The 12,209-nt window shown below is 40.1% G+C and overlaps 1 protein-coding gene across 1 annotated transcript; it reads right to left on the reverse strand.

Moving 5' to 3' along the window:
* Positions 1-10,170: 10,170 nt before the first annotated feature.
* On the reverse strand, positions 10,171-10,407 carry LOC124646482 (subtilisin-chymotrypsin inhibitor WSCI-like). The gene has a single exon (XM_047186588.1). The coding sequence runs from the start codon at positions 10,405-10,407 to the stop codon at positions 10,171-10,173; it is 237 nt and encodes a 78-aa protein (XP_047042544.1).
* Positions 10,408-12,209: the final 1,802 nt, after the last annotated feature.

Below are 12,209 nucleotides of genomic sequence, written 5' to 3' on the forward strand. Positions count from 1 at the left end.
TCCAGCTGATCAAAGGAATTACACATAAACGATATTTAATTAGAGAAAAAAGGCTGAATTTTAGTGACGAAATAAGAAAATTACTTTAAAAGTCAATGATAAAATAGTTATGAATGTCCGTTAATCTTTTTCAGCTTATATTACTTTGGGCACAAAAAAAGAACATATATACGACAGTTATTTCAAAGGTTGTTTTTTTTCTCACATTTGCATGTGCTGCTCTTTTGCGAGAGAATAATACTGAATTTCGATGTTGATAGAAGGGTTTAGTTTAACAAGTACAAATTTTATTGGGAAGAAAAAAATTAAGAGTGTCTGATGATTTTTTTAGCTAATAAGAAGCACGGTCGCAGTAGATTGAAAATATGATGATAAAAAAATGCTAATATGAAGTTGTACAGTACATATATACTCAATCCACATATACACTCCTTTCATATAAGTAGCAAAATAATTCGGGCAATGCTTCGCATGTAGCTGGATATGTCATTGTTCCAAACTATTGAGGATAAGACAGAAACTTATATTCTTAAAAAAGATAAGCTCAAAATTACCATGTTAATAACTACTATATTATAGGGCAACCAACTTCTTTTTTCTTAAAATTTTGAGGTCTGCTGTGAATTAATCTGTGTATACTTTTGATGCTCTCTAAGATTTTTGAGAGTGGGAAACACCTATGCAGTTCTTTTCCTTTTCTTCAACGGGTGGCTGTACCATTTTTACACATAGTCAAAGCCGGTGAGCCGCTTAACTCTGCATCGGTTCTCGATTCCCCACCCCTCCTATCTTCTCTCTGTCCGGGCCTGCTCCTCTCGGCCTCTCCCAAATAGGCACATCCAGAGCCGCCGCCGTCGGCTCAGTCATCGGGGCAGTTGACGCTGACCTAGCCGCCTCAGGAGATCGGGAGGGAATTGGGTGGCGGCGCCGTACACGGCATGGAGGCGGGACATCGAGCAGGCAGCGCAGAGGAGGTGACGCCCATGTCGACCACGGGTCTGGAGGTCACTAGCGGCTATGCGGCGCGTCGGTATCGCCTAGCCGCTCCTTATCCATCGACATGTCCTCTCTCTCTCCGTGCATCACCTCCTCTGCCCAGTCACCTCCGTTGCTTCTCGAGCTTCTCCATGGATGTTGGCAAGGACGAGCACATGCGGGAAACAGCATGCCGCCCGTGTGGGTCGCTGAGATCGGCGCCACCACTCTTCATCGCACGATGGTCGCTGCACAGGGGGTAGCGACCCGCCACTAATGGTGGCAAGGATGAGCACATGCGGGGAAATGGCAGGCCGCCGTGTGGGTGCTGAAGATTGATGCCGCCTCTCTTCAGCGTGCGATGATGGTGGTCGGAGCTTCGCCGTCTCCAGCTCCGGCTCAAATTCGCCACGCACGGAAGCCATCCGAGTTCAGCCCCCTCCACCCCACCCCTCTTCTTCGCGCACAAATCTGGGAGGGCCGAATTCGTCTTCTGGACTAGCTCAAATTCGTCACGCACGGAAGCCATCCGAGTTCAGCCTCCTCCACCCCACCCCTCTTCTTCGCGCACAAATCTGGGAGGGCTGAATTCGTCTTCTGGACTACAGGTATGGCCAGGTACGGCCCGATCCCCACCCACGCACAAAAATGTTAGTCTTCCATTTGGTCATGATTATGTATCATAACGCTCTTCTTCTTTTTTTTTCAGAAATTTGGAGTTAGCAGCCAACGTTGGCTGAATGCGGAAATTCATTGGCATCCTCTCTCGGTCTCCTCCTTCATACAAGAAATTTGATTTCCCTGGAAGATTTTGTTAGTTTTACTCATATGCAATTGTAAAGATTTTCTGGTCAATATTATATGATATATGGCTCAAATGTCGACTGACTTACATAGTTAACATCTGCACATGGATGCAAATTCATTTGATATAACTCAGATTTAGCTGGCAGAATCACGGAGTACCAATATATCTTGCTATATTTTTAAAATAATATGTGGCATTCAGTTGAGATGGAGGAGCATGGAGATGGCTCCTATTTTTTTCACCCACTAAAAAAATCAGTTTTAAACGTGCTTTGTTGATTGTTTTCTTCCTCTGGATGTTTATTGTCTATAGGTCACATACTGTAGAAGATAAAAATAACCTTTTAGGTAATTTCTCCTTCTATTGACAATTAAAGTTATTAATTTTGTGGTGGTGATCATAATCACTTAATAATCAAAATACATGCCTCTTGCATTATTGTCGTTGTCAACATGAGCACTATTCTTTTTTTTTCCTGTGTACTTATCTGCAGATGTTGAGGTGTGACCCCGAGTGCTTAGGTTTAAGTGGAAGATTTTTACGCCGTCGTTGACAAGGTTTCAGTGATTGACTAGGTGTGTTGCAGGTGTGCTCCGATCCTGTTCACCTTGCTTCTATTTTTTAGGAATTCGTAGATATCATAGGTTATCCCGAGCGCTTCACTGAATAGCTCCTCTGTTTGACACCCTCATATGAATCCTATTGCAGAGTAATATTTATTGTCTGTGTCTTTGCATAAGAACTGGATTATTTCTTCCTATTTTTAGATTTATTTTTTGAGTGGTGTGGCTGAATAGTCCCTTCTTGATAGCTGGCCATTCAAGCTTCATGTCCAATTTCTTGTCTTTCTCTTTATATGTGATGGTCCATTTTTAGTTGAGCCATATGTCATTCTTGTGGTCCAATTGCATGTTATACAATGAACATTCCGAGTATGAAGGCTAAATGGAGTATCCCATATTTTTCAGATAATTGATCATATTGTTGTGCACGTGTTTCATTGGAGTTGTGGTTCCCAAATTGAATCATACATGCAGGCATTGCCTTCCAATTTTGTATCATTATCTATCCAGTTAGCGTCCACTTATTTTGCACTTGGTGAAAATCACATAGATAAAAGTTGGTTTATGCACGCCTACTGATTTTGTATATTCAGCGGTTGGTTATCTCAAGGAAATATGGCTTAGTTTAAGGTTCCCGATTTTGATTTATTTAGTGTTCCAGTAGCCCTATTTAATCCATGTAAGGTAAGCATGCATTTATTTATTTATTTAGTGTTCGTCGAGGTGTGATTCTTACTAAAGATAACCTTGTAAAGCGCAACTGGCAAGGCTGTACGAAATGTGTGTTTTGTCACGAGGAAGAGACAATAAAACACCTTTTATTCAACTGTCGAGTTGCTAGATCTATATGGTCAATCATTCAGATAGGTTCTACCTTATACCCTCCCCGTAGCATTGCAAACATTTTTGGCAATTGGCTTAATGGGGTGGATTCTAGGTACAAAACGATTATCAGAGTGGGAGCGATTGCGGTTGCATGGTCTCTTTGGCTATGTAGAAATGACAAGGTTTTTAATGACAAAAATTCTACTCTTATGCAGGTAATCTACCGGTGTACGGCTTTGCTCCGTTCATGGTCACCACTTCAGCGTTTGGAGGATCGCGACCTCTTTATGGAGGTGTCTACACGATTGGAGAACACGGCCACGGAGTTTATATCCCAACATGGGTGGCTGCATAGTCGGAGGATTGAAGCCAACGGAGCGTCATAGTAGTTGGCTTTTATCTTTTTTTGTATCGCTCTTTGATGGATCCTAGACTACTGAACGGCTGTGTGCATCCTGGTTATGCAGAGGCTGGGTGTAATGCTTAAAACTTTTTGAGTAATAAAGCGCCCTTTATCGAAAAAGCATGCATGTATATGTAGTTTTGCATCCAAAGAAAATGTGAGCCCATTACAAAAATAGATCTGGTTGTGCCCCCTAATTATCTTTTCTTATTTCCTTTTGTATATCTATACAAGTAGTGTCCTGATAGTACCAACTTGGGAAATAAACTGGTGCATGTACAACAATTTTTTTACAAATAGGTGGCTTGCTGAGTTACAGTTATCTATTTTGAATATTATTTTCGTGCTCGGATTTGGTTTTGTAGATTGACTGATTGAGTTAGATTTACAGTATGCAACATGTAAGTTTTTCCTACAGGTACTCTCCTCTATTTTGGAGCAGTCCTCTCCATTCAATGTTGTCATTTTGAAAAAAAAATTATCCATCTTGCACAAATAATGTCTTTTTCACATTGTTTCGCTTACAACTCACTGTTAAGCTTTGGGACCAGGACATCTGTTCTATAGCTACTGCCTGCCATTATTTACAGGAAATGTAGGTTTGTCGTTTCTTTCTACCAAATGCAAGAGATACTGTATTATTGGATTTTCATAATGATTCTTCTCCGGCCACTGTACTTAGCTGGTGTTCTTTTTAGTTTCTAGCTGCATTTGAAAGTAAGAAACGGATAGAACAGCGCAACCATTTTAAATTTTAGTTTACACTATAATTGGAGAAAGTGGAGATTCTAGGATTCTTGGTGATGAAATAATGTTGTAGTGATCAAGGTTGGTTTTTGACTCCAGATTGCTACTTCTAAATATATTTGATCACCAATACGGTTGTAAATATAGCTCTACGTATGGAAAGATCCTCAAGGAAGTTATACATGCTTAATCAGTACTCTAGCTATTTCCTTTACATATGCATTCTAGATTATCTATTTTAATTTGTTTACTCAGCTTTTATATTGATACGTGAGTCCTCTATGCTGCACAAGGATATAAATATGCCAATTGGGAGGTGTATATATCTTATTATATTCGGATTCCATTTAATGAAAATCACCATAACACCAGCTACTCTGTTTTTCTGCAGGTTATCCACTCCTCATCAAACTCTTTGTTGTGCTGATCAAACTTAGTTATACTAGCAAGCAACAGCCTCAGCTTTTGTCATTCCTAATTGAAAGGTGAACGAGCCATCGTCTCCTACATGTCTTCTGTGTATTTGTGTACATGCAACTTTGCATGTTTCTGTTTTCTTGCCATATGTTATTTGGTCGCTGACAAAATTTGTGTTTTTCTACGCAGGTAGGATTTGGTTCAGGGTCTTGCCTGTCCCGGTTGAACTGTTGACCTGGAAGGCTGACGACCCTGAATATCATAAGCGAGCCAACATGGCAGTGAAGTGGACTTGCTTGGTACCAACGACGCTAGGTATCTTCTCCATCTCAAGTACTCTATCCCAATATGGATTGTTGCATGCTAATTCTTCAGAATGAACAAAGGTAGACAGTACCATTACTGTGTTTATTTTGCAGTTTATCATTTTTACCTCTTAATTCGCAACTTTACTGCAGGAAAAATGCCATTTTCTTCGCATTGTACATAACAAGATCTTCCCCTCTGACCTCAGGCTAACTGTTGACCTGCTGCTCCCGGGCAGTTTTATCTAGCTATGGCATGCCATGATATATCCAGAGCTGCTAACAGTTTGTGCTTACTTAGTTCAGTAGCTTTGATGTTTATATTATGGAGTTTGCCTGCTGTTTTCGTATTGAGTAATAAAGTTGCCCATAGCTGTAGGAGATGCATTTTTCATTGATAAGCAAGTTGAGTGTTTTTTTACTGGTTGTGTAGCTCCATATGCGACGACTATGTCCAGATCATGCTTCAACTACCTTCACATTAAGACCACGACGCAGGTGCCTGCCTTAGACATTATAATGGAATACACCACATTTTTACTATTTGCATGTTTTTATTTTGCTTTTAGAATTTTTGGTCACCGTCTTTTGTACTTTCCACTTTTCATGTGTAGTAGTTTTTTTTTTGCTTCAATTGACAGCCAATTGACAAGCATATACACCACTTAAAACTCTCCAGATGAGTTCACAAATTATCCTCTCTTTTGTTCCTTATGTGGGCTACCTACTTAACATGCATACACTATCCGAAATCTCAGATATGTATTGATGGAAATGGCCTTCGATTCATTGGCTGCTATATTTTCCGCCCTAGGCTGTAATCTTGCAAAGAAAATTCTTTCGCTTGCAGACCATGACATGCAGTTTTCCAAGCCCCTGGATGGTGTCTGGAAGCTTCACAACCTTTTGTTTGCTCTTGCGAATTACAAATCATGTCGTCTTCTTGCTCCATTGATACTGCCAGTGTGTTAGAGATCACTTGACCAATAGTATATGCTGCACATGTTTGCCGCTTGCAAATATTCTGGATTTTAAAACAACGACCTACATTCATGAAGCGCATGCTAACATGTTCTATTATATTGTATTGCATGGCTAAGCATGTGCCTGGATATGGTTATTTACCTCATGCACCTACATCCAACTTTGTATTAACTATCTTTCAAACTTAATAATATTTCCGATTATGGTATAATTTTAGTGGAAATTTTCATATACCGGTGACAACTTTCGCGATGTACTGATCATGTTCTTCAAGTAGAGGCCACTTAGAAGGAGAAAACTTAGCTTACCGTGGCCAGTTCTTGGGAGGAACGTAGGAACCTACAAAAATTTATGAACTTGATTATTCTCGGAGCTTTAGACTGAAACCATTTGTACTTTTTAAGTGTTCAAACCTTAATAGCTTGTGTTTGACATTCTTTTATGGTTATTTAGCACGACAACATTGGCAATGTGGTACGGGTTGCTAAAAGCTCTCACAATTTTGTGTTGTGCATGGTATGAATTTCTCACAAGTCTACAAGAATTTTGAAATAATCTTTGTTTTATAGTTCTTACTCTAAATCTACTAAGCAAGCATTCTTCTATCAGTTATACATGCATTTTAGATTGAACTGCTTGACAACAAATTGTTTCACTTAATCCTTCTTTTTTGCATTACTTCCTCTGCATCGAACAGAGCAAGCGTCGACAATACCCAGCTGTTACTATTCAGACAACACTATTAGATATAAGCAATCCCTTGGTCATGGCATCCACTACATATGCATTTAACATTCAGCTATTTCGCAGGACAATTTTGTATAGAAGTTGTACTTTTTTTAATTTTTGCAATATTTATTAATAGAATTATAGTTTAAGTTGCATCTTACTATCCATTCACTGGCTGCAGCGGAACACATAAGAAGAAAAGGGCAATAGCCTGGTCAAACTCAAGATTTATTTGAATCAAATAGGATAAATATTTGTAGACCAAATTAGCATTGCTTTTATAATGTTTACAATTAGCAATGTGGTGTATGCTCCAAGATACATACTGGCTTAACATGCCAAGAATTCAGAGGTATTTTTAGACCTATTACCATCAAAGATACACATCTTCTGCAGACATCGAAATCAACTAAAGGACATGACGTGGTGTTTGTGGAAATAGGATTATCAGTTTCATGCCTTGGATCTTCCGTGAGTTTTATCACATTGCATATCATCCATTTACTATCAGACCTCCACATCACATCCTTAATTTAACATGATTTAAAACATCCCTTATTATTTAACTTAAGGCTAGCGCGGCGTGCCGCCGCGCCTATCCTTGCTAGTCTACATAATATGGATACAAATTCAGCATAAGACGTTCATGGAAGTGAAATTTTAAATCCCACTGTTTTCCAAACAAATTATTCACGTGTGTTACTTCATATTTGAGCTTTCCGATATCAGTACAAACTAAAGCCATGGAGAGAGATATAATTCTCTTAAATCTCATAGTGCCTAAAAAGTTGGTTGGCATTGCTGTTTATCCTGGATCAGCACCGGTCAGTTCTCTAGCAACATTATCTATAACAGAAATAATACATTGTAGTTAAAATGCATGTAAGATTTCACTTTTGGTAGGTAAGACCATACATAAACTATATTCAGGCTTGGACAAATTTTAAAACTCATGCTGAAGGAGTAAGCTAAAACAACAACCGATGATAAAAACAGGTAGAAGAAGGAAAACTGAAGTGTGAGCACAAACAAATCTGTGCTTTCGGTTCAAGCAATGAGTAGCACCGTACAATTAATATGCTCGATATTTTCTTTAGGTTAAAACACGTTAAATACGGAAAATTACTCTTGAGTAATTCCGATCAGTGTAAATCCCTATGTATGGATATGCCAGGTCCCAGATTTTCAACCATACAGTGGCTTGGGCCAAGGGATTCTCCAAAAACTAAATACTAGGAGTTTTTTCTACTATCACACTTCCTTTGAAAGGCAAATTTTCAAGTTGTGAAAATCTTCAAGACTATATCTATGTCTAAAATGCCATATATTTCAAAATGAACGATACAAATTTCATGTATATTTATATGATTGGAGTAAAGAGAGGAAGAAATTTGTGGATGAGCAAAAAAAATGAAAATTTCATTATTTAGTTACCCTACCTATAATGTTGTGTGTTTTAGATGTCATATATCTTATCAGAAAATTTGTTGATCTGATATTTATTCATTACACACTATATATATCATGCATAAGATCAACAAAATGGAAATTCAGGGATGCACACAACAAATAAATTAAAAAGGAAAATAATAGCAGAAACATTAGTCAGTGATCTTAAACTTAAAACCCTCTTTCGACAACATCCTAACGATACAATGGTCTTCCAAAGCAACATTTTCTAATATGAATTGCACACACGTCCTCTGTTGTTGGATCCATCTACTGAATTATATATAGGACATCCACTCATATGATATGGTTATATAACCGTTTTATCTTTTTTATGATGCTCTCGCAATTGCGAGGGCCACTGTGCTAGTTTGCATACAAAAACATAAACATATATCAAAAAATCAATTTGCTTTTGGGCCCCTGATGGATGCCATCATCCGTATTAATTTCAAAGTATATTTTCCCGGTCACTAAATTTTGCTGAATGCATTTTGTTCTTTTCTGTTTGAGATGGGTATACAAAAGAGAAGAAGGGTCTTCTGCGAAGCGGAGGCAGAAAAATCGAGGCGTCGCGGCCTCGTGAATAGCTTGAGCGACTCGTAGACAATGGCTATGGGTGCTGCACGAGGTTTTACCTATTTGTGCAATTCTCAATAAAAAAAAACCCGTATTTGAGCTGAACGCCTAGTAGATGTTAGCTTGGGAAAGGATGCTCACCAGGCCTAGCTCCATCGCTGATTTAGGAAAAACAAATAGAGAAATTTCTAATAAAAATTATATGAATGTATATATGTGTTCTTGTTCTTTTTTGTGTTCCCTGTACTGGTTTTTTTTTTTTGAGAACACAGTACAACGTAGACGCTCACAAACACGCACATACAAACACCCCTATGAATGCACGCACGCACACACCCTACTCTTATGAGCACCTCCGAGGGACTGAGCCGGTATTTATCCCTCTTGTTTTTGTTTTTCCAACCGGGCTTTCCACCCCTTTCCATTGCATTCAACGGAAATACCAAGTTCGAATTACAATACAACCAAGAAAAGGGGGTAGGAGAAAGGAAGCGAGTTGGCCCAATATCGTGGATAACATCCACTATGGGGCAAAAACCTGATATCACAAACCGAAACTCTGTCACAAGTATTCCCAGGAAAAACACACAAACCTAAGGAAGATTTAACAGGTCCCAAAGACAACAGGAGACTAACAGACACAAAAGTCATCACTAGTTTTGCGATACTCCAGGGGCTTCAACAGACCAAAACAGCTTCAGGTGGCGTTGATTAGCAGCATCTGCCTGTTGCCAGCAGCGAATGGAGCAGAGAAGGCGATCGTCGCGGAGTGCATCAGCTTTTTAGCGCCTCCAGTCAGCTGCTCCTTGTCCACCTCCTTTTGAAGACCTGCCCAGTACAATAACATCGAAATAGTGTAGAAGATGTCTCACTAGGTGATCTGAAAATATGCTTCTCGAAAGTAACTTTATTCCTAACAGATCAAATCGCCCAACAAGCAGCAGCAATAAGAACCACATAGAAACGTTCCATGCGAGGGATGAACGAATGAAACCAGGCCATAGCTTGCCAAAACGAATTTGGCACACAACGAGCACCAATAGACATTCCCCGAATTCCCCACACAATGAATTCCCTCTTGTTTTTGTGGATAACATATGACTGTTTCGTAGAATTTTCGCTATTAATTGTTATCGCACAAAATCATGTCCAAAATTAAGGGACGATGTAGTTGCACACAAGCTCGCTTAGAACTTTCTCTTGAATATAACAGCAGCTTCTTATTATATGATCTAGCTATCTCAATCTTGGTAAATCCAAGAAGAGAGCAAGCTGCATGAACAGAACATCAGCTTCTTATTGTATGATCTAGCACTATCTCAAACTTGGTAAATCCAAGAAGAGAGCAAGCTGCATATATATACGCCACTCGGTGAACTCGCAAAGCTAGCCGACCCTGGGGACCTCGGCAACAGTGTCAACGAAGAGGCGTACACGATCGATGCGGTAGTCCAAGGTGACCGGTGACCCCGCCGGCACCACGACGATCTGCGGCTCAGGCTTGTCCTTCAAAATCACATTCGTCGCCTCCTCCACGGACATCCCCACCACCTCCGGCCACGATGTCTTGTTGCCACCAGTGGCAGTGCTCCCTTGGACAGGGCTGCACATGTCGGAACTCATCTTTGCTGATTAACTCCTAAATCAAAATAAATTATAAAAATAGTCAAACGAGAGCACTTTGAAGAATCTCGGTAATCAAATTAAATAATGAGAAGTCCCACACTAACCTGGTAATGAAACCGAGGACCAACTCGTCTGATTGAAGATGTTGAACTCATCAGCTTAATCTGAATATATAGGCCATCAAGCTGTAGGTTACTTAATGTGTACACAATGTAAGTGAATACGTGCTAGATTCACATGGGTGGTGGCAACGTGACGGAAAGATATCACATTTTTCTTTAGTTAGTACTACGTGCCTACACATCACCAGATAAGGTGATGCTTATCTATCTCAAGCAGAAAAAGGGTGAATGGGTTTTAGCACGGCAAAGACTTTGTCGTGTTTCGGAGAAGATACACACGCCAAAGGTCAGTTTCTGCGTCAATTTGTGCTGCGAGACCTATGTCGTGTGCAGACACACGGCAAAATCTTTGCCATGTTCCGAAACTCGATTTCCGGTCGTGAGATTGATGGTGGCAATGTGGCAAAAGATACCCTTTTGTCCTTAGTTAGTACTACGTGCCTAGACATCACCAGATAAGGTGATGCTTATCTATCTCAAGCAGAAAAAGGGTGAATGGTTTTTGTGGGTAACATTTGGATAGTTTTGTACTACATTCATGACTATTTCGCAAAATTGTTTCTATTAATTGTTATTGTTTCTATTAATTGTTATCACACAAAATCCTGTCCAAAAACCAAGTTCGAATTACAATACAACTAAGAAAAGGGGGTAGGAGAAAGGAAGCGAGTTGGCGCAAGATCGTGAAAACCCACCGTGGATAACATCCACTATGGGGCAAAAACCTGATATCACAAACCGAAACTCCATCACAAGTATTCCCGGAAAAACACACAAACCTAAGGAAGATTTAACAGTCCCAAAGACAACAGGAGACTAACAGACACAAAAGCCATCACTAGTTTTGGGATACTCCAGGGGCTTCAACAGACCAAAACAGCTTCAGGGGGCGTTGATTAGCAGCATCTGTCTGTTGCCAGAAGCAGCGGATGGAGCAGAGAAGGCGATCGTCGCGGAGTGCATCGGCTTTTTAGCGCCTCCAGTCAGCTGCTCCTTGTCCACCTCCTTTTGAAGACCTGCCCAGTACAATAACATCGAAATAGTGTAGAAGATGATCTCACTAGGTGATCTGAAAATATGCTTCTCGAAAGTAACTTTATTCCTAACGTACCAAATCGCCCAACAAGCAAGCAGCAATAAGAACCACATAGAAACGTTCCATGCGAGGGATGAACGAATGAAACCAGGCCATAGCTTGCCAAAACGAATTTGGCACACAACGAGCACCAATAGACATTCCCCGAATTCCCCACACAATGAATTCCCTCTTGTTTTTGTGGATAACATATGACTCGTTTCATAGAATTTTCGCTATTAATTGTTATCGCACGTAATCCTGTCCAAAAATTAAGGGACGATGTAGTTGCACACAAGCTCGCTTAGAACTTTCTCTTGAATATAACAACGAGCTTCTTATTATATGATCTAGCTATCTCAATCTTGGTAAATCCAAGAAGAGAGCAAGCTGCATGAACAGAACATCGGCTTCTTATTGTATGATCTAGCACTATCTCAAACTTGGTAAATCCAAGAAGAGAGCAAGCTGCATATATATACGCCAGCTCGGTGAACTCGCAAAGCTAGCCGACCTCGGGGACCTCGGCATACGATGTCAACGAAGAGGCGTACACGATCGATGCGGTAGTCCAAGGTGACCGGTGACCCCGCCGGCACCAC

Source organism: Lolium rigidum, chromosome 4 (genome assembly GCF_022539505.1).
Source record: "Lolium rigidum isolate FL_2022 chromosome 4, APGP_CSIRO_Lrig_0.1, whole genome shotgun sequence".
Classification (NCBI taxonomy): domain Eukaryota; kingdom Viridiplantae; phylum Streptophyta; class Magnoliopsida; order Poales; family Poaceae; genus Lolium; species Lolium rigidum.